The sequence below is a fragment of the Crocuta crocuta genome, unplaced genomic scaffold (assembly GCF_008692635.1).
Source record: "Crocuta crocuta isolate KB4526 unplaced genomic scaffold, BGI_CrCroc_1.0 scaffold7, whole genome shotgun sequence".
Taxonomy (NCBI): domain Eukaryota; kingdom Metazoa; phylum Chordata; class Mammalia; order Carnivora; family Hyaenidae; genus Crocuta; species Crocuta crocuta.
Genome location: NW_027531904.1, coordinates 5,890,745 through 5,914,007, shown reverse-complemented (window position 1 = coordinate 5,914,007; position 23,263 = coordinate 5,890,745). Strand labels below are relative to the sequence as shown.

The 23,263-nt window shown below is 41.0% G+C and overlaps 1 protein-coding gene across 3 annotated transcripts in view; it reads right to left on the bottom strand.

Annotated features, from left to right (window-relative positions):
• FANCI (FA complementation group I) overlaps positions 1-21,421 on the bottom strand; it is a 79,921-nt gene extending 58,500 nt beyond the window's left edge. Inside the window, exons 1-3 of one of the 3 annotated variants that reach the window (XM_077774342.1) lie at positions 21,376-21,421; positions 17,808-17,909; positions 6,977-7,049 (exon numbers count right to left, since the gene is read on the bottom strand). In XM_077774342.1, coding sequence (XP_077630468.1) covers positions 6,977-7,049; positions 17,808-17,891 — 157 coding nt within the window. In that variant the 5' untranslated portion in view covers positions 17,892-17,909; positions 21,376-21,421. Of the gene's footprint in view, positions 1-6,976; positions 7,050-17,807; positions 17,910-20,125; positions 20,146-21,375 lie in introns of those variants that run through there. The other 2 variants (XM_077774343.1, XM_077774341.1) reach the window with 2 other exon arrangements.
• Between the last annotated feature and the right edge of the window lie 1,842 nt (positions 21,422-23,263).

Genomic DNA, 23,263 nt, shown 5'->3' with positions numbered 1-23,263 from the left:
TACCTTCTAAAATATCTTAGAGCCTTTTTTGGGTCCAGTAACCCAAGTTAAATGTCTTTAACATATTACACTTTAAAACATCATCACTGAGTAATGTCAGCAGGAGTGGCAGAAAAATAAAGACCTCAGGAAATCCTTTCCTCCATAAAAGCAGTACGAACACTGACACAATAATGAAAACCAACTTGTTCACAACTCTGGAAATTAACCAAAGGCTTGCAACAATCCAGGGAGTGTTTACTTAAGAAAAACAGCCGAATCTCAGTAAGAACAAGGAGTTTTGTGGTATTTTTAACATGCCCTCAACTCCCATAGCTCCCCCTAGCCCCCAAGCTCCGGTAGTCTTTATAAAAACTAATAATCCCACAGTCAAGGTGAATGCCAACAGCCTAGCAGCACCTAGAGGGTAGAGAATACTGTTGAAGCACCTCCAAAGCACAATTCCCAGATTAACTGTCATGTGACCAGTCTGGCTGTTCCCTAGAAATTTTCTTTACCAAACTTTGTCTTTTGTTGTTGTTGTTGTTGTTAAGTAAACTCTACCCACAACATGGGGCTTGAACTCACAGCCCTAGATCAAGAAGTCACATGCCCTACTGACTGAGCCAGCCAGGCGCCCCAAGGCTTGTCTTTATTTTGACTTTGGACTCACTCACTGCAACAGCCTTTTGTACTCAGGACATCTGTCTAAATCAATTGCAACTGATTACTATTTTAGTTGCTTTGAGGCAGCACTAACAGTTGGACAAGCAAGAAGCTGACCAAAACACTTAAAAGGAAATCCTGGAAACATTCTGCTGTATCCCAGGGACTCGTAAGCCACACAAATACACTCAGGCTGTGAGCATGCACAGGGTGTGTACTTGGCAAAGCAAGACCCAAAAAGATCCTGAACTCTCGCCTCCAGCGGACTGTGAGGCTCTCTCTGCACAAGTAGAAAGACTAACCACAAGTTATAAATCACCTGTCTGAGCACTGAAGGTGTGCCTCCGACATGCACAGGGCTCCTCAGCCAGGGCTGGGAAACTCAATGGTTCCAGGCATTTAAGGAGATCTTTGCCCAATCATTAGCTAACTGCAAAGCTAACCAGACAGACTTCAGTGGCCACACATAACAGTGCCCGTACACAACAAACAATAAATATTTTATATTAGTTCAGAGGAGCCACCGTAAAAACAGAAGGAACATCAGAACAGCAAAAGCACATTTGGAAGAGGAGAGTGGTATCTGATCTCCGGAGTTCCCACAAAATATCATTTAAAATGTCCCAAGACTATGGCCCCTATTTAGGAAAAAAGAGAATCAATAAAAACTGTCCCTGAGAGCGCCTAGATGTTAGATTACTAAACAAAGATTTTAAATCAGTGGGACAGGCACTTGGGTGGCTCAGTCAGTTAAGTGTCTCTTGATTTTGGCTAAGATCATGAACCCAGGGTCATGGGATTGAGCCCCACGTCAGGCTCCTCACTGAGCATGGAGCCTGCTTGAGATTCATTCTCTCTATCTCCCTCCCTTGGCCTTCTCCCCTGCTTAAGCGCTCTTGGACATAAAAAATTTAAGTTAAAAAAAATGCTTTTAAAGTTTTTTTGAGAGAAAGCAAGAAAGGGAAGGGGAGAAAGAGAGAATTCCAAGCAGGCTCCGCACCATCAGCACAGATCCCAACATGGGGCTCAAACTCACAAACTGTGAGATCATGACCCAAGCTGAAATTAAGAGTCAGACACTTAACCAACTGAGCCACCCATGTGTCCCCTCAAAAAGAATTTTAAATCAGCTATTTTCAATACGTTCAAAGAAAAGGAAACTATGCCTAAAGAACTAAAGGAAAATATTAAGAACGATGTCTTGCCAAATACCAAATGTCAATAAAGAGAAACTGTAATTATGTAAAGAAATAAAAATTCTACAATTGAAAAGTACAATAATTGAGCTGACACTAAGGTCTCAGCAGATCTCACCTGGTGCAAGAAAGAATCAGAACTTAAAAACAGAGGAACTGAGATGAACCAGTCTGAAGGACAGAAAGAAAAAGGAGAAAAATGAACACAGCCTCAGAGACCTGTGGGATATCATGAGCAGTAACACAAGACATAATCAAAGTCCCAAAAGTAAGACAGAAAGGGCTGAACAGAAGAAATAATGTCTCAAAACTTCTCAATTTTAATGACTACAAATTTATACTCAGTAAATTCCAATAGGATAAATCCAAGAGAACCGCACCTAGACATACCACAGCAAATAGCTGAGATCAAAGACTCCTCATCAGAACAAAGGCCATCTGTGGAAAACCTATAACTAACAACCATACGCAACTATTTTAAAAATTTTTTTAAATGTTTGTTTATTTTTAGAGAGACAGAGAGCAGGGGAAGGGCAGAGAGAGAGTGAGACACAGAATCTGAAGCAGGCTCCAGCTGTCAGCACAGAGCCTGACATGGGGCCTGAACCCATGAACCCTGAGATCATGACCTGAGTCAAAGTTGGACGCTCAACTGACTAAGCCACTCAGGTGCCCCCAATCATGCCCAACTATTAAAGATTAGAAGAATTTCCATAAAACATGAAAAATACAAGGATGTACATTTTTATCACTTCTATTCAACACAGCATTAGAATTCCAGAATAGTTAATGTATTTAAGGACACTGAAACAGTACACTTAAAAAAAAAAAAAAGCAAAAGACAGAGAGTCCTGAAAGCAACAAGAGAGAAGTCATCTGGAAGAGTATTCAATACAACTAACACCTGGTTTCTCATCAAAAAACCAACCCCACCAGCCAACAGTGAAAGGCAGAAGGGAAAAGGATAAGGGCACCTGAGTGACTCAGTCAGTTTAGCATCCCACTTCAGCTCAGGTCATAGTCTCTCAGTTTGTGAGTTCAAGCCTTGCATCTGGCTCCATGCTGACAGCTGAGAGCGTGGAGCCTGTTTCGGATTCTGTATCTCGTCTGTCTGCCCTCCCCTACTCGCGCTCTGTCACTCTCTCTCAAAAAGATAAATAAGTATTAAAAATAATTAAAACAAACAAACAAAAAGAAATGGGGTAACACAAACTGCTGAAAGGACTGTCCAACAATTGTACAACCAGAAAAACCATCCTTCAAAAATGAGGGAGAAATTGAGACATTCCCAGATTAAAAAAAGAAAGAATCTGCTGCCAGAAGACTTGCCCAATGCTAAAGAAATCCTTTAGGATGAAATGAAGGACACTAGACAGTAACTTGAATCCACATGAAATAGCACCAGTAAAGATAACTACATAAGAAAATACAAAAGTAGTAAAAATGTATTTTTTAATTTATAATTACTTTTTCTCTTCTTTATAAGACTTATTTAAAACAATAATTATAAATCAGTGTTGACTGGGGCGCCAGAGTGGATCAATCGGTTGAATGTCCAACTCTTGATTTTGGCTCAGGTCATGATCCCAGGGTCATGGGATTAAACCCCACATCAGGCTGCATGCTGAACATGGGCGGAGTCTGAGTTCCCCCCCCCTCTCTCCCTCTGCCTCTCTCCCCTGCTCATGCTTGCTCTCTCTAAAAACAAACAGGGGTGCCTGGTAGCTCAGTCGGTTAAGCGTTTAACTTCAGCTCAGGTCATGATCTCAGGGTTCTGGGTTCGAGCTTTGCATCAAGCTCTGTGCTGACAGCTCAGAGCCTGGAGCCTGCTTCAGATTCTTTCTCTCCCTCTCTCTCTGTCCCTTCCTGCTCATGCTCTGTCTCTCAAAAATGAATAAATGTAAAAAAAATTTTTTTTAAACAAACAAAAAATCTGTGTTGATGGACATATATGTGTAAAGATGAATTTGTATGACGTAATAGCACATAGGAAGGAGAAGAAAGAAACTATATAGAGAGCAAAGTGTTGCAAACTATTAAAACTAAGCTGGTATTAACCAGCCCTGAACTAGACTGTTATAAATTAAGACATTAGTTATAATCCTCAGGGCAACCACTAAGAATGTAACTCAAAAATATAATAAAAAAGATAACAAAGGTATTAAAATGGTACACTAAAAAATATCTATTTAACATAGGACACATAAAGTAAAAAAAGACACAGGACATAAAGAAAACAAATAGAAAATAGCAAATGTAAACCCCACCTTACCAATAGCTACCGAAAAAGGATCAGACATTCCAATCAAAAGGCAAAGATCGGCAGAATAAATTTTTAAAAATTCATTTATATACTGTCAACCAGAAACACAATTTAGACTCAAAAGACACATAGTTTGAAAATTAAAGCATGGATGGAAAAAGATATACTACGCAAATAGTAACCAAAAACTCGGATTGGCTATACAAATATTAGAAAAAAAAGGAAAAAAAAAAGGCTTAAAGGGGCACCTGGGTGGCTCAGTTGAAGAATCAGCTGATCCTGATTTCGGCTCTGGTCATGATCTCACAGTTTGTGAGATCAAGCTCCGTGTCTGGCTCTGCACTAACAGATTCTCTAACAGACTGATTCTCTCTTTCCCTCTTTCTGCCCCTCCCCCACTCACACTCTCTAGCTCTCTCTCAAAATAAATATCTTAAAAATAAATAAATGTCTCAAAAAAAGATATATCATGCAAATAGTAACCAAAAACTTGGAATGGCCATACAAATATTAGAAAAAAATGCTTGGGGCACCTGGATGGCTCAGTCAAACACCCAAGTCCTGATTTTGGCTCAAGTCATGATCTCAAGAACCTCAGGAATTAAGCCTGCATCCAGTTCTGTGCTGATGGCATAGAGCCTGCTTGGGACTCACTCTCTTCCTCTCTCTCTTTGCCTCTCCCACACATGAGCATGCACTCTCTCTCTCTCAACAAACAAACAAACAAACAAACAAAAAACAAACTTGAAAAAAGAAAAAGAAAAAAAAAGACTTTAAGGGGCACCTGGGTGGCTCAGTTGGTTAATGAATGAGTTGTCTAACTCTTGATTTGGTCTTAGGTCATGATCTCATGGTTTGTGAGATGAAGCCCCAGTCCAGCTCTGCTGAAAGATTCACTGACGGACTGATTCTTTCCCTCTCTCTGCCTCTCCCCTACTCAAACTCTCTCTCAAAATAAATAAACTTAAAAAAAAAGAGAAAACTTTAAGAGGAAAGCTATTACTGGAGACAAAGAAGTACATTTTATAATGATAAAAGAGTCAATCCACCATCAAAATATATATAATTATAAATATATAAGCATCTAACAAAGGAACTCCAAAACACACAATGCAAAAACCAAAAGAAATGGAGAAATGGACAACTCAATAATAATAAATGAAACTTTAATACTCTATTTTCAATAGTGGATAGAACAATTAGATCATCAAGGATATAGACATAAACAACATACTAAATCTAACAGACATCTACAGAACACGACATCCAACGACCAAAGACACATTTTTCTCAAGTGCACGTAGAACATTCTCCAGGATAAACAACGTACCAGAGCATAAAAAACTCTGAGTAATTTAAAAGGACTGTAATCATACCATTTATGATCTGTGATGACAATGGAATGAAATTAGAAATCAAGAGAAGGAAACCTAAGAAATTCACAAATATATGAAAATTAACACAATCATATATACCAATGTGTCAATGAAAAAAGCACAAGAAGTTAAAAAATACCTTGAGATGAATGAAAAAAAACCCCACAGCATTCCAAAAGTTATGGAAAACAGCTCAAGCAGTGCTTAGAGGAAAATCTATAGTTGTAAACGCCTTTATTAAAAAAGAGCAACAAATAAGATCTCAAATTAGGAACCTAATCTTCCACCATTAGAAACTATAAAAAGAGCAAACTAAACCCAAAGCAAGTAAAAAGAATAGAAGACTAAAATCAGACCTAAATAAAATAAGCTACAGAAAAATAGAGAAAGGAGAAGATTCAAATTATTTAATCAGGAATGAAAAAGGAGTGTTACTACTGATCTTACAGTAACAAGGATTATAAGGAAATACTATAAAGAAATATACACCAATAAAATTAGAGAACTTAGATGAAATGGATAAATTGCTAGAAAGACACAAACCAGCAAAATTAATTCAAAAAATATAAAAAATCTCAACAGTCCTATAATAAGAGATTGAATTAGCAGCCAAAGCACTTTCCACAAAGAAAAGCCCAGAACTGGATGGCTTCACTGATTAATTTACCAAATGTTTAAAGAAGAATTAACTCCAATTACTTTGGAAATTCTTCCAAAAATCAGAAGAAGAGGGAACATCTCCTAACTCTTTCTATAAAGCCAGAATTCCAAAACCAAAGACATCATTAAAAAAACAACAAATCAATATCCCCATGACTACAAACACAAACATGCTCAACCAAATACTAAGAAACTGAATCCAGCAACATATAAAAAGCATTATAGGCTATGACCAAGGAGGAATTACCAAGAATACAAGATTGGGTCAATGTATAATAATCAATGTAATATACCATATAAATAGAACAGGTAGAATAAAAATCACATATATCATCTCAGTAGACAAAAAAGCATCTGAAAAATCCAATACCCTTTCATGATAAAAACTCAACAAACTAGGAAAAGATGGATACACTTTCTTAACCTGATAAAGGGCATCTATGGAAAACCCACGATTAACTTCATACTCAATGATAAAAAAGTTGAAAGATCTACCCGAGATCAGGAACAATATAAGGATGTCCATTCTCATGAGTGAGGGAGGGGCAGAGAGAGGAGGAGAGAGAATCCCAGGCAGGCTCTGTGCTGTCAGCAGAGCCCATCGTGGGGCTTGATCCCACTGACTGTGGGATCATGACCTGAGCCAAGATCAAAAGTTGGACACCAAATGAGCCACCCAGGTGCCCCAAAAAACTGCAGCTTTAGTTGTTTTTGTAAAATTCCCAGAGCAAAGTCTCAGCGGTGCTTCAAACAGTAAGAAAAGCATCAATGTGTGCCACAAGTAAACAAGTTTATCAATGTATGCAGGGAGGGAGAAGAGTATTCATTTTTATTACCTTTGAAGATGGCTCGCAGGAGAGCTCCAGGAGATTTTCCTTTCACTGCCTGATTCTGAAGGAGATTAGCTACCTGAAATCCAAAAAAGAAAAAGCTACAGATCTCCGGCAACAATTTTTCTACCCAATGACTTAAATTCCCAATATGAAACACATTCATCTGTCAGGTTCATATCCTTCAGAGACCTCTGGTGTCAAAAACAACATTTATTACGACAGAGCAGAGTAGATCTTAACATGATGCACCGCTACCAAGGCTGAAATTTATTCACACATTCATTCTACAATTGTTTAAGTATATGAGAAGCTACTAATGAGGAAAGAGGAAAGTGATAAGATACATTTTTTCAAAAAATCAGTCTTGCTCCTTATGTAGAGAATGGCGGGGGGGTTATGAGTAAAATGATAACGTTAGAAGACTGCTCCAGGGTTCAAGTGAGAGATGACAGTGGCCTAGACCAAACAGCAGGGGAGAGGTCACCGGTTGAACGGTGTCCCTCCCCAAATTCACACTGGAGTTCCAAGCCCTAGGACCTCAGAATGTGACCTTACTTGAAAACAGGGCTGTTGTAAATGTAATGAATTGCCGTCATTAAGACTGGCATTAACACAACAAACACCCTCCTAAGAAAGGGGATCTTGGACACAGAGACACATACACAGTGAGTGTGCCACATGAAAATGGAAGCAGAGATCAGGGTGATGCAAGCTAAGAAATGCCAAACTGCCAGAAACTAGGTGAGATTCTCACAGCCTCAAAGAAACCAACGCTGCGAAGCACCTTAACCTTGGACTTTGAGTCTCCAAAACTATGAAAATAAATTTTTATTGTTTAAGCAACTCAATTTGTAGTACTTTGTAATGGCAGCCCTAGCAAACTAATAAAGGAGATGAAGAAAAGTAGACAGAAGATACATTTGAGAGCTTGAATCAAAAGGATTTACTGTGGTCTGAATGTTTATGTCTCCACAAAATCCACATGTTGGACTCCTAATGCACGATGTGACAGTATTTGGAGGTGGGACCTTTGGGAGGTAATTAGGTGATGAAGGTCGAACTCTCATGAATGGTACCTGTCCTCTGACAAGAGACCCCACAGAACCTCCGAGCCCTTCCACCACGTGAGGATACAACGTGAAGTCTGAAACCCAGGAGAAGACCTTTTACTGGCATTCTCACCTCAGACTTCCAGCCTCCAGAACTATGAGAAACAACTGTTCCTTGTGTCTAAGCCACCCTGTCTGTCGTACTTTGTTACAGCAGCCTGAATAGACTAAGAGACAGACTTCCTCACAGTTTAGAAGTGAAAAAGGGGTGATGATGAAGGAAAAGAAATCAAGGAGAACTTTTACACTTCTGGCTGAAGCAACTAAATGTGTAGATGTGGCACCAGCCATTGACATGGTGAAAATGTGGGATTAGGGGAGCATCGGAATCACCCAGAGGGCTTGTTAAAACAAATCGCTGAGCTTCAGTTTGATTTAGCAAAGCTTACATGGGACTCAGAACTCCTACTTTTAAGATCTCCAAGTGGAAACGCCAAGTAGCCAACTGGATATGTCAAAATGGAGCTCAGTGAAGAGCTCAACGGAAACGTAAGAGATCATTGAGGGAGAGATGTAGAGAGAAGAGAAACACCAACATTCAGGGATTAAGAAGAGAAGCGGCAGCCAGCCAAGACTGAGAAAGTGAGGCTGACCATATCCAGAGAAAACAAGTGTTACAGAGGCAGACTAATCTAACAGTGAATTTGTTCTCTTCCACAACTACATGTGCCTGATCTTCCTGATTCCAATCCATCTCTCCCTTCTTAAATACATAAGGAAGTAACCTGACTGCTCTGCCTGGAACCTCCCAACAACTCGTCCCTTAACTCTCAGAGGGGGGTAGAGTAGTTCTCAACCAGGGTTGATTCTGTCCCTCGCTCCGAACCCAGAGTACACCAGGCAATGTCTGGAGATCTTTTTAGTTGTCATAACTGGAAGGGTGCTACAATCATCTAATGGATTAAGACCAGGGATGCTGTTAAACACCCTACAAGGCACAGGACAGCACCACTCAGCAAAGAATTACCCAGTCCAGGGGCGCCTGGGTGGCTTAGTCGGTTAAGCGTCCGACTTTCGCTTAGGTCATGATCTCGCGGTTCGTGGGTTTGGGCCCCACGTCGGCCTCTGTGCTGACTGCCAGCTCAGAGCCTGGAGCTTATTTCAGAGTCTGTATCTCCCTCTCTCTCTGACCCTCCCCTGCTCATGCTCTCTCTCTCCTAGAAATAAATAAAAATATTAAAAAAAAAATTACCCAGTCCAAAATGTGAGTAGTGCCAAGGCTGAGAAACCCCAACTCATCTTGAAACCATTGTTTCATTAGAGGGCAGTGTGGCATGGGGGGCAAAAAAACCCAACAGAAAGACAACTGGATCCAGAATCAGAAGATGAACCCCAGTCATGACATTCACTAGCTTCATAACCTCAGCCAAATTATTTCACTGTTATGTGGGTCCATTTCCCTACCTCCAAGGACTGTTAGGAGGACGGGTAGAGGACTCTGCACGGGCCTAATGCATAACAGGTGCTCAAACACAGTTCTCTTCTACCCCCTCTGTCCTCAGCCCTCCTCCTTCCTCCCTCCACTTTGATGAACTTTCGTCTTTTTTGACTTTATGCTTTTACTGCATTTTAAAACTCAAAAGTCAACTAAGATTACATGTCCTTGTTGTTTTGGAAAACATTAAATTTTTTTAAAAAATATTTTTATTTATTTCTAGGAGAGAGAGAGAGAGAGACCGCGTGAGCAGGGGAGGGTCAGAGAGAGGGAGACACAGACTCTGAAATAGGCTCCAGGCTCTGAGCTGGCAGTCAGCACAGAGCTCGACGCGGGGCACGAACCCACGAACCGCGAGATCATGACCTAAGCGAAAGTCGGACGCTTAACCGACTAAGCCCCACATTAAATTTTTTTTTAATTGGGAGACTGGAACCACCAAGTTCATGGCACAGTCCAAAAACAGACTTTTTTTTTTTTCCATAAAATAGTCCTCATTTTGCAATGTCTGATGTTTTCTCATGACCACAGAGTCTATGCAGTCCTGGCTGGAACACAGGTGATACTGCACCCTTCAGTAGCATCACACCTGGAGGCATGTGATGTCCATCTCTCCCTCATTGGTAATATTAATTCTGGTCGCTCAGTCAAGTGCGTTGCTGAATTTTCCCGCTTTGTAATTACTTTCCTCCCAGTGAGCAGTCCGTAAAGAGACAATGACCATGCACACATCCTGCTCATCTAATTTTCCCCTTGTATAACGGAAAAGCTCAGCAACAGGCACCATTACCAGGTTATCAAAGTCAGTATCATCAGAATGACATAGACATCATGAGCACAGTGAAACAATACACTGAAAAAGGCACAGCACCATTTCTGGGGTCCTTTTATCGGAGATGAATGACCTCAGGCTAACCTGGTCTGTCAGGGACACACCAGACAGGCACCAACTGAGGGACATTCAGCAGAATAACCAATCAATACTCTTCAGGGTTATCAAGGTCAGGAGGAACAATGACGGACCGAGGAACTGTTGCAAAGTGCAGAACACCAGGGAACAATAACAAGTACGTGTTGTACGCTGAACAGGATTCTGGGGGGCGAGAAACGACATCAGTAGATAAACCGGTTTGCTAATAGTATTGCACCAATGCTAATTTCTTGATTCTTAAAATTCTGAGTAAGGTTATGTCAGGTGCTATGGAAGCTACACAGAAATTCTATTATTTTTATAACTTTTCTGTAAGTCTAAAAGTAGCTTAAAATAAAAACTAAAACCACTGATGTTTCTTGCCTGCTCCAATCTTCATCATGATAGCTGCAAAATGGGGACTTTCTAACTCTGGCACGGAGGCAAGACCTTCCTTTTCTCCATTTATATATTATCAGCATGGACTCACAAATTTATTTTTCAATGGCTTATAATTCCTAATTGGACATAATTATTCTGATATTTAATAGTCCCAGATTTGGGCAATGGAAGCCTCCTTCAAGCTGGTTCCTATGTCCCTGTGACATGCCCTCATCGCTTTTTCTGGACACTTCTTTACTTTCTGGCTTACAAGATGTTCCAGGCTCATCTTATACCCATCATGCCCATCCTTGCAATTAGCCATTTCTCTGAAAAGCCCTGGTTCCTTTTAGTGGGAAATGATTATTGATTATTAAACCAAAGATTTAGGTCATGGGTGTGCTTGTTACTACTTGTGGCATCTCAGCAGCCTCTTAGTTCTCTCAGTGAACAGAGCTTAAAAAAAAATACACGTGTATATGCAAGTAGGTACAAATATACATGTGCATGTAAATATGCATATACACACATGCTTCAGAACCGAAAGTTCCTATCAATACTTCTATTTCTAATCTATCCCCACAGAGTTCTTTCTTGCCTTCCTATATCCTAGATTTGCATGTCCTTTTTACCACAGTAAAATGCTGACTCCCAACATCAACACATTTACTCATTTGCTGGATCCTGTAATATATCTAAAATCTTTTCCTAATTGCTTGCCCGTATCACTACAATATTTCTATTTTAAAATTTCAGGATTGGGGAGCCTGGCTGGCTCAGTCGATGGAGTATGAGACTTTTGATCTCTGAGTTGTGTGAGCCCCATGCTGCATGTAGAGATTACTTAAAAATAAAATCTTTGGGGTCGGGGGGGCGTCTGGCTGGCTGGTTCAGTCGATATAGCATGTGAACCTTGATCTCAGGATTGTGAGTTCGAGACCCACAATGGGTAAAGAAATTACCAAAAGATAAAATCTTAAAAAAAAAAAGTTAAGGGTTTATTTGTATCTAGCCCTCTAATCAGATTCTAATCACAGTCTGTGTTTGCATTCATACCAGCAAAGTATGAGTGACTGCTCCTCTGGTCTCAGCAAGAGTGTACAGACAAGCTGTTCAATTTTCCTGACAGGTAATAATGGTTTCACTTGAATTTGCATTTCTCGTATGAGCATCCTTTCTTATGTTTATGGTAATTTTTATGTCATTATGATTAACTGCTATTACTCATTTTGCTCTTTTTAATAGGATTTTTGGACTTTTTTCCACCCTCAATTATTATAAGTTGTTTATGAATTAGGGATATTAACCCTTTATCTGTGATAGCTGCAAATATCATCTTCCAATTTGTCATTTGTGTTTTGGTTCTGTGTATGGTATTTTTGGTCGTGTAAATTACATATATACGTAGGTAAATTTCTCAACCTTTTAGGGTACCCAGATTTTGAATCCTAAAAAAGCCTTCTCTGCACTGAAGTTAAAAAGAGGAATTCATGTTTTCTTCTAATATTTAGGTTTGGTTTTTACATTTAGACCTGATTCATGGAGAGCTTATTCTTGAACAGTGTATGTAGAATACATCTAATTTTATGTATATTTTTCCTAAATGGCTAACTAGTTCTCCCAACACTATTTATTAAATAGGAACTTTGCCCCAATTATCTGGGATACCACCTTGTAATAGAATTTATATGTGTTGGGTTTACTTTGAGACTTTGTTCCATTATCTGTTCTCTCATGCACCAATACTACACTCTTAATTAGAGAGGGTTTTTGCTATGTTCACTATCCAGTAGAGCTAGTCCTTCCTCAGATATCTTCCATTTCAGTGTTTTCCTAGCTCTTCTTATTTTTCTATATGAACTTTGTTTTTAATGTGTATGAAATGCTATTGAGGGATGTCTGGGTGGTTCCATCAGTTAAGGGTCCGACTTCAGCTCAGGTCATGATTTCAGGGTTCATGGATTTGAGCCCTGCATCGGGGTCCACATGACAGTGCAGACCCAGCTTGGGATTTTCTCTCTCAAAATAAATAAGCTTAAAAAAGAAAAAAAGAAATGCTATTAATTTTTATAGAATTTTATATTCTGCTATCTAGCTGACATCTTGTTGTATATGGTTTGATCATGGATTCTTCAGGATTTTCCAGGTGTACTATTACATATTTTTTTTTCTATTCTTATGCCTTTCACTGTTTTCTCTAGACTAACTGCATTGGCTAACAGACCAGAACAATGTTAAATAGAGATGGAGAGAGTAGGCATACTGCCTAGTTCATGGTCTGAGCATAAATGCCTCTAGGGTTCCCCATTAAAATGCTGACTTGAATTCTGCTCCTGAAACCAATATTACACTGTATGTCAACTAACTGAAATTTAAATAAAATTTTGAAAAGAAAAAAGATTAAGAAAAAAAGGATGCTGACTTTAGGATCTATACATACATTTTATCATGTTAAGCAAAAAGCCACCGACTCCTATTTTCTCAAGAGTTTTTACTTGGAATGAGTGCTGGATTTTGTCAAAGCCTTTCTCTAACTCATGAAGATAATCACATGGTCTTTGCAGTAATATACTTTCTATTACTGAACCAACCTTGTATAACCTGGCATAAACTCCACTTGGTCATGGTGTATTTTTTTAATCTGATATTGGAATCTGTCCCCTAGTATTTAAGATTTTTGCATGAATATTCATAAGTGAAAATACTCTATGCTATCTTTATCAAGTTTAGAGTTCAATGTTATACTTCATAAAAGCATCCTTAAGTTTTTCTTATGTATGTACGTTTCCTTATGTATTATATATGCTGTCAAACTATGTAGCATCGAGACTATTTAGCTCTAACTTCCGATTTCTAAGTTTGGTAGAAGTCTCCTGTGAAATTATCAGAGCCTGGTGTTTTTGTGTGAATTAATTGCTTGATTAACTCTTTTTCTTCTAGGAAAATTGGTTCTGGTTAAGCTTCCATCTCAAATTGGGTCAATTTTATTAAACTGTATGTTCTTAATTTTCCATTTCCTCTAGATTTCCAAATTTATTTCTATAGATATATATGAAGTAGTCTCTTACTATTTTTTGACATTCTCTTTATTAATAGTTCTTTCCCCCTTCTCATTTCTTATTTTGTACATTTGGGTTTACCACATTGCTTTCTTGACTGGTCAATGGTTTTGGCTAATTTTTCAAAGAATTAGGATTTTGATATATTAATTTGATCTACTTGCTTAGTTTCCACTTTTATTTTAGTAGTTTCTTCTTTGTTCTCCTGTTTGCTGCTTTTGGATCATTTAAATCATTTATTTCAATTGACTTAGGTGATTTTTTAAAGTATTCCATGGATTCTGATTTGTAGTATTTTATTTTTTTAGAAATCCTATAATTTCTGTTGTCATATTCCTTTTTATCCATTTGCAGGTAGAAAATCCTTTTTTATTTATTTCATTTCTCATTTCCAGTTTTACTGATTGTGATCAAAGAGGGTGGTTTACATATTTCTACCTTATGAGACCTATCAATGTCTTCTTTGTGCTTGAGTATATGACACAAATCTACATGTTTAAAAAGATACTCTTTTTTTTTTAAGGTTTTGTTTTTGGGCAGGAAGAGGGGTGGGAGGCCTGGGTGGCTCATTCAGTTAAACATCTGACTCTTGATTTTAGCTCAGGTCATGATCTCACAGTTTGTGAGTCTGAACCCCGTGTCAGGTTGTGCGGAGCCTGCTTGGGATTCTCTCCCTCCCTTCTCTCTCTGTTCCTCCCCTACTCACATGCTCTCTCCAAATAATAAACTTTAAAAAAAATTGTAATAAATAATATTTTATTTTTTGGGCTCCTGGGTGGCTCAGTCGTTAAGTATCTTTCTTACTTTGGCTCAGGTCATTATCTCACAGTCCATGAGTTTGAGTTCCACATCGGGTGAACTCAAGCCCCACTCTGAGTAAAACACGAGCCCCAGGTAAGCCCCACTTCTCTCTCTCTTTCTGACCCTCACTCACTTGCACCCTCTTTCTCTTAAAAAAAAAAAAAAAAAAGCAATCTCTACACCAAACGTGGGGCTTAAACTCACAACCTTGATATCAAGAGTCAGGCCCTCCCAACTGAGCCAGCCAGGGGCGCTGAAAATATATTCTTTTATTATTAAAGCATTTTCCACATATTTTAAGTACTATTCAGAATATTTTCTATCTCTTTATAATTTTTGCTTTGTTGATGTATCCCCAAGGCTGTAATCCACTTCACTGATTTCCTCTTTAGCAGTGTTAAGTCCACTGTTAACTATCAAGGTTTCTAGAAATTTTCTGATTGTTTTCCAAATCTATCCCTTTTATTTTATGGATTCTATTTTCTTCATTTACATATTTGGGTATGTTGAAAATCACATTAGATATTTGCATGAAATATATATATTTTTTTTATTTTAGAGACACTGTGTGAGTAGAGGAGTGGGGGAAAGAAAGAATCTTAAACAGGCTCTACACTAAGTGTGAGCCTGTGACATGGGGCTCAATCCCATGACTCTGGGATCATGACCTGAGCTAAAATAAAGAGTTGGATGCCACCCAGGCACACCAAATATTTGTGTGAGTCTAGAGTACCTTTTAGATTTCCCTACATGCTCTAAATCCTTTAATGTGAATTTTCCCATTGCTGGATATGTTACTCTTTCTTATCACGGACTTTTTTTTTTTTTAAGTTTATTTATTTTGAGAGACACACAGACAGCATGAGCAGTGGAGGGGCAGAGAGGCAGGAGGAGACAGAGACTCCCAATCTGTCAGCACAGACCTGATGCAGGGCTCAAACTCATGAAATCATGAGATCACAACCTGAGCCAAAACCAAGAGTCAGACACTTAACCAACTGAGCCACCCAAGAGCCCTCTTGTCATGGACTTCATTATGTGTTTTATAATTTTTTACTCTAAGCATATCTTCTATGGACATTAAATAAACTGAATGTATATACTGCTGGATACTTAACAAATTTATAGAGAATATAAAAAGATGACTAATACACTGGTCAACAGAATCAAGATACAAAAAGATCTTGATAGAGTAAAATGAAATTAATCTTAAAAGAAAGTTAAGATATAAATGTAGAATTTTGTATGTGGGTTCTAAACATTAACCACAGAAATTCAGAGATGAAGGAAATCAGCCTAATATCAACATCTGCAAAAGGAGTTCGGTTTTTAGTTGCTTGTAAAAGCAATGAGACAACAGTATGATATAGTAGCCAAAAAGGTGATCCTGCATTAATGGGGAAAGAAGAGAAATTTTGTTCAATTTTAGGTATTAAACTTTTAAGAGAAATGTTAATAAAAGAGAAATGTTCAGAAGAGTGTGTCCATGTCAGCAAAGAAACTCTAACAATTATTCAGTGTCAGGGTCAAGGCCTGCATGAGGCTCTATGCTGACAGCTCTGTGCTGACAGCTTGGAGCTTGGAGCCTGGAGCCTACTTCCAGATTCTGTGTCTCCCTCTCTCTGCCCCACTCCCACCTGCATTCTGTGTCTCTCTGTCAAAAACAAATGAACATTAAAAAAAAAAAAAAAGTATTCAGTGATTATTAGATGGTTTACATGCATTAGCTCATTTCATCTTCACAAAAGCCAAGAGACAGAGATCTTTTCTAGGGATAAGCAAGAATCAGAGAAGTAATTCACAGCATCTATTTATATCATGAATTTTGTTCTAGTTCTTATTTTCGTTTTTATGTTAATATTAAAGCCTCTTCATATTCCTTTTAAAAGCATATTAAAACATAAATTCTAAATCAATACATGAATTAAAAGCTGGTTTTAACCAAATCTTAACGTCCATAGAATAATTCAAGTTGCAACTCATGCAATGGGTTGTCTCAAAAAGCTGCTACAAAAGCAATCCTGGTAATTAAAAAAACAAAAATACCCCACCCCTACATTAATTCCCAATTAGTGTCACATGTTAACAGACATTACAATGTACCACAACCCAGGCATGCAAAATATTCCCTTAAAAACATAAAACTCCAAGTCTTAACTTATTTAGACATATATACGTATATTTAAAGTGAATGTTGAGGGATTCCTTTCCATACAGGAATATGAATAAGCTAAGAACATGTATTATGCAAAAAGAAGTATATCAGAAGAGTAAGAAGATTCAAATAAGAATTTCAAGGGGTACCTCAGTGGCGCAGTCGGTTAAGTGTCCGACTTTGGTGCAGGTCATGATCTCACAGTTCGTGGGTTTGAGCCCGTGTTGGGCTCTGTGCTGACAGCTCAGAGCCTGGAGCCTGCTTCAGATTCTGTGTCTCCCTCTCTCTCTGCCTCTCACCCACTCACACTCTGTCTCTCTCAAAAATGAATAAATGTTAAAAAAAATTAAAAAAAAAGAACTTCAAAATATTTTACTGATTATGAATTTATCTTTTTTAGGGGAAGATATTAATAAAGAAGCATCAGTAGGTAATATGTCACATCAAAAACTATAGTCAGGATATTACCTTCAAGTAGGATTGTCCTAAGAACCTTAAAAGTACCCTACTTTGTTTTTATATATATACACAATTGTGTAAATATTTAAATGCTACATAGTTGTATACAAATGACCTTCAGTTGTCTATTTTTCTTTCTCTCCACCATTTCTTTTTTTTTTTTTAATGTTTTATTTATTTCAGGAGAGAGAGAGAGACAGGGCGAGCAGGGGAGGGTCAGAGAGAGAGGGAGTCACAGACCGAAACAGGCTCCAGGCTCTGAGCTGGCAGTCAGCACAGAGCCCAACGCGGGGCTCGAACCCACGAACCGCGAGATCGTGACCTAAGCGAAAGTCGGACGCTCAACCGACTAAGCCACCCAGGCGCCCCTCTCTCCCCCATTTCTTAACATTTATCAAAAAATCCTTGTCTCCTATGGAGAGCAGGGGGCAGATAAAGTGGCAGAACAATTTTTCAAACATGTTCTTTGAATTTGTCATCATGCTTGACATTTGCTTTTAGCAGAACATGCTTCTTAATACTTACATCATAGTCTTTCAAGGATTGAAGAAATTCCTGCAGTTTGTCTGCTGTTTTTTCTGCTGCTAGAGATAATATTTTCTGGTCCATTGTTGCTCTATCATGGAACTGTAAGGGAAAGTGTCAAAGTTAGATGAAACTTCCAGAAGTAAATAAGCTTGACTGTTTTCCTTCCCAACCTATTAACTGAGTACTTCATACATATTACCAAGAGTGTGCACAGCAGCTACTCAATAGGTTAAGGGCTACTCACCAGTATGAGTAGGTGATTCTCATCCAAACCAAAATAATCTGGACAATTCCCTGGAATTTCTATATTAGAAACTTGTATTCTAATCAAGTGATTTCAAAATTTTTGCCCACATTTTAATCTTTTTTAGCATCTACCCAGCACACTACTTAGAACAAAGTTAGCACTTAATAGTGTATCAATAATAAATTATGATAAATATACACACAAGAATACTACAACATATAATAATTGACGAATGAATAAATCAAAAACACTGTAAAGGCAAAGTGCCAATTAAATGGTGTAAAAACAAAAAAGAAGTTAAGAAGACTAATGAAATAAATGTGTGCTCAAATGTCAAGGCATCCCAGCAGAGGAAAGCTTGAAGTGAAACTCAGAGATTAAACGTAGATAGTCAAGATAACCAGGTGGTATACTTTAGACACTACTGGGAAGCAGAATGACATGAAGAAAGACTTTCATATGGGAATCTGAAAATGAGTATGGGGAAAATGAGTGACATTTTCATATGGGGAAAATGAGTAAACTGCCTGAGGTACAGAGTTGAAGTAGGGGAAAATAGTGAGTAGGAAGGCTAGAAAAATAGACTGGGAATAAACTGTGCAAGACCTTAAATGCCACGATAAGGGATTTAGATTTTATTCTGTAAATAATAGACAGCAATCAAAATTTCTGGAGCAAAAGAGAATCTGCCTGATTCAGATTCCGCCTATTTCACTGAAAAAGTTTTTGAGGAAACAGTCTGGTATCAAGCATGTAGATTAAAGTAGGGAGAGAGAGAGGGGCACCTCAGTGACTCAGTCGTTTATGCGTCCGACTTCGGCTCAGGTTATGATCTCACAGTTCACGGATTCAACCCTGCGTCCAGCTCTGTGCGGACAGGTCAGAGCCTGGAGTCTGCTTCAGATTCTGTGTCTGTCTGTCTGTCTGTCTCTCTCCCTCCACATGTGTGCATGCACACGCTCAAAAATAAATAAGAGACTCTTAATAGAGAACAAACTGAAGGTGGATGGGGGAGATGGGCACTGAGGAGCACACTTGTTGGGATGATCACTGGGTACTGTATGTAAGCGATGAACCACAGGAATCTACCCCCAAAACAAGACACACTGTATGTTAAAATACACTGTATGTTAGCCAATTTGACAATACATTTAAAAAATAATAAATAAACATTAAAAAAATAAAGCAGGGAGAGAGTAAGGATAAGGAGCAGACACTAGGAAGTTATTGAGGGCTACTTCAGTGATAGAGACAAAGGCCTATGTTAGGGTGGTAACTCTGGGAAGCGAAGAGGAAAAAGATGAAATGGAGGTACATTGGGGAGTAGGATTTAGTGAGCAGCTAAATTATGGGGGGGGAGATGCAGACTGGTGAAAAGCCCACCTGCTCCCCCTCCTGTATTTCCTTTTATGTTTCCAATCCCCATAATTTGCACCACCGTCCACTGAGCTACTGAAACCAGAAGCCTGGACAACGTTCTTAACAATTTCGCCTTCATCCTCCATGCCCGCTACCAAGTCCTATCAATGGGAACCCCAAATCAGCTCTCAAATCTGCGTACTTCTGAGATCCACTCCTGCCGCGTCACTCCAAAGCCACCATCCTCTCTCACCTGAACGACGACAAAAGCTTCCTCACTTGTCCCTCACACAGCAATTAATTTCTTTTTGTTCATGCAGCTTAAACTCCATCTCCAACCTCACCTTAAGACTCTTTAAACACCTGATCTCCTATCAGTGCAATTTTCTGAAGTCAGGATATAAAAAGAAAAGTCCTGCAGGGTCTGGCCCACACCTACCTCTACCCTTAATCACTGTATTAATTAATTAATTCACCCACGCTGAATTGCTGTCAGTCCTTCAAACCCCAAGTTCACCTTCCAGTTGATTTTCTGTCTGGAACCAATACACATAACCTTCCTATCACGCCCTGCCGTCCAATCTTTCAGTTCCTACAAATCCTTCAGAGCTCAGCCCCATCTACACTTCCCCCGAAGCTCCGTCTATACGTCTATACGTTCAACACTTCCCTATTAACATCCTTTCAAGGCAACAGCAATTTCTCTTACCATCACCACGCCTTTAACATTAAGTTTCCAACTACTAGATTAAGGACCGCACCTCCCCTTGACTATAAACTCCAAGAGGCCAGGGGGCCAGGTCTGGCTTTACCACTGAACCTCCAGTACTTAAGCAAGGTACCTACCTCACAATTAGGCGCCCAACAACGGTTGCTGAACAAATTACTGAACTCCCTACAACGAAGCGCAAGACCCTGGGTCCGCCCCTTTCCGTTCACTGATTTAATCCTCGTACCAAGGATATCAAGTAGGCGTCATTAGCCCCAATTTAGTATGAACATCTTTGGGGATTAGGAGAGGTTAAACAATTGCTCCATGGTTAGAAGGCCAGCAGTGGACGAGGCAGAAATAAAACCACGTCTGTCCAGCTCCGGACCCCAGGATCTCCTGCTAATTATTACCTCCCCCACCCGGGGGGGGGGGGCGGAGAAAATGCAGAAAGGGCATAAGACCAAAAGAGACATGCAGCCAGAAGCGGAATATGCTGAAATCAACCTATCCCAGCAGGTGCATTTGCTAAATTCGACCTTAAGTATTTTTTTTAATGTTTTATTTATTTCTAGGAGAAAGAGAGAGAGAGAGAGAGAGACAGCGTGAGCAGGGGAGGGTCAGAGAGAGCGGGAGTCACAGACTGAAACAGGGTCCAGGCTCTGAGCTGGCAGTCAGCACAGAGCCCCACGCGGGGCTCGAACCCACGAACCGCGAGATCATGGCCTAAGCGAAAGTCGGACGCTTAACCGACTAAGCTACCCAGGCGCCCCTGCTAAACTCGACCTTAAACCAGAGATGAGGAAACTGCCCGGCGGCGCTTCGGGGCGCACGGCACATCCTCCGCCCAGAGGCGCCGAGCTTGGCTCGGCTCCGGGAAGGAGGTTTCGCGCCGGGGCTTCGCCGAGAGCAACACGTAAACACAAACAGAAACTCTGCAGCGAGGCAGCTGGCGATGCGGCCGTGACCGAGCTACAGAGGCGGAATGGGGGTGAGGGGGGGAGGGTTACGTTCCTCGGGCAGGAGCTGAACGCTGCCTGACAGGAGACAGAAAGATCGAACAGGAGCGCGGAGAGTAGCACGTCCGGGAGGAGGGAGCCGCGGGAACCGAGGGACGCGGCGGCAAACAGCCCCCAGAAGACCCCAGAACGCCAGCTCGGAACGGCAGCCCTCCTGTCCTCACACACCCGCTCCCCGCCCCCCGCGCTGGGTCCCGCCGGCCGCGCAGCGAGCCCCTGCGCCACCGTTACCTCGGCTTCTCCGCGGCAGCAAACGTCCAAAAAGCCCGCGCACCGGGACGCGGCCGCACTTCCGTCACGAGACACCGCAGGCCCCGCCCCAGTTTTAGTTCCGCTGCCCGTGCGCACGCGCGTGGGATGTACCATTAAGGCAGAAGGGGTCTAGAGCCCTCGGAAGGTCCCACTCCCAGCCTGGGGTGGGCGTAGCTTGCAAACTCGCATTCAGGACCGCAGAGAGCATGCGCAGTGTGGCCCGAATGTAGCGGGAGGCTGGTCTAGACCCGTTAAGCCCTTCCCGTGGACTGTTAGGGAAAGAATCAGTAAGTTAGGGGCCGAATCGAGGGATGGCCCCCACAGGTCGTCTGTGGGGAAGCACTTGGAAGGCGGAAGGCAGAAGAAGGTGTCCCCCTCCTTGTGCTGGGGAGCTGCCTGTAATCCCTAATATGTAAACACCACGTGCCCAGGAGGCTTTTTGTTCTTCCCGCTCCGAAACCTCAGCATTTAGGGCATAGCCTGGCAAAGCAGTAGATGTTCAGTAAATATTTGTTAAATAAATAACCATCAGTTAGTGGGGCGCCTGCGTGGCTCGGTTGGTTAAGCTTCCGATTTCTGCCTCGGTCATGATCTGCCCGTTCCTGAGTTCGAGTCCCCGCGTCGGGCTCTGTGATGACAGCTCAAAGTCTGGAGCCTGTTTCAGATTCTGTGTCTCCCTCTCTCTCTCCACCCCTCCCCCGTTCACGTTCTGTCTCTCTCAAAAATAAACACTAAAAAAATAATAAAATAACCAACAGTAGAACGAAGAGCAATGGAGGGGAGGGTCCAGAGTCTTAAAAGTAGCTGCGGCACCTGGGTGGCTCAGTCAGTTATGTGTCCGAGTCTTGATTTCGGCTCAGGCCATGGTTCACAGTTCCTGAGATCATTTGGGCTCTGTGCTGATAGCGGGGAGCCTGCCTGGGATTCTCGCTTTCCCTCCCTCTCTGCACCCCCCCTCAAAATAAATAAACATTTAAAAGAAAATAGGGTGCAGTAGCAACAAGCGAGGGAGCCCCTGGCTAGGACCTGGGGTAGGGGTGGGAAAGCAGGGATTAGAAGTCCTTTTCACATCTGGGGTCCTAGGGGAACAGCTGAAGTGGTAGGGTGTGATTGTATTCACGTTGTAGAAAAATATCTCTGGCAGGTGAGTGCCGCAGAGACTTTGAAAGAGATGATGGGGGGTGAGAAGGACTGAGGCGGGACACCTTAGGGGCTATGAATTGTCCTGGAGATAGGCGGTTGCAGTGGGGACAGGCGAAATGGAGCAGACGGCATGTGAAAGAGATGAGCAAATCCGGAGAGGTGAGCGAGCACAGCTTGGGTGAGATGTGGGAGGAGCTGAGGAATAGTCAGCCTTGAGTGACAGGTGGGGGTGGTTTGCTACTGCCCGGAAACTGACCCCTTTTGGGAAAGGTTAAGGTTTGGGGAGGGGGCCTGGGGGAGTGGTGATGATGAGGCTTTCTGCTTTGGACTTGCCGAATGTGAGGTTCCCGTGGGGTGGCATGTGAAGGAACACTAAGTTCAGGGGCGTTCAGTCTGGAGCCTGACCCCCCAGTCCCTAGGGGTGGGATGGGTCTACTTGGCCAGTCCTGGAAGAAAGATGGATGTTGGAAGAGAATGATACCTCTTAGCTGTCCAAGCCTGCTCCTTGCTTATGACCCTTACGAAGCAATTTTTACTTCTACTACATTTCTGGTCCGATATTGATCTGTAATACATGTAACAAGCAGCTAATTTGAAAGATTCTTGAAAGGAATCATTTTAGCTTGCCAAGGAAACCGATGACTTCACCTCATCTTCTCCCCATAAAACCCCTCCTTCCCGGGGTGCCTGGGTGGCTCAGTTGGTTAAGCGTCTGACTTCAGCT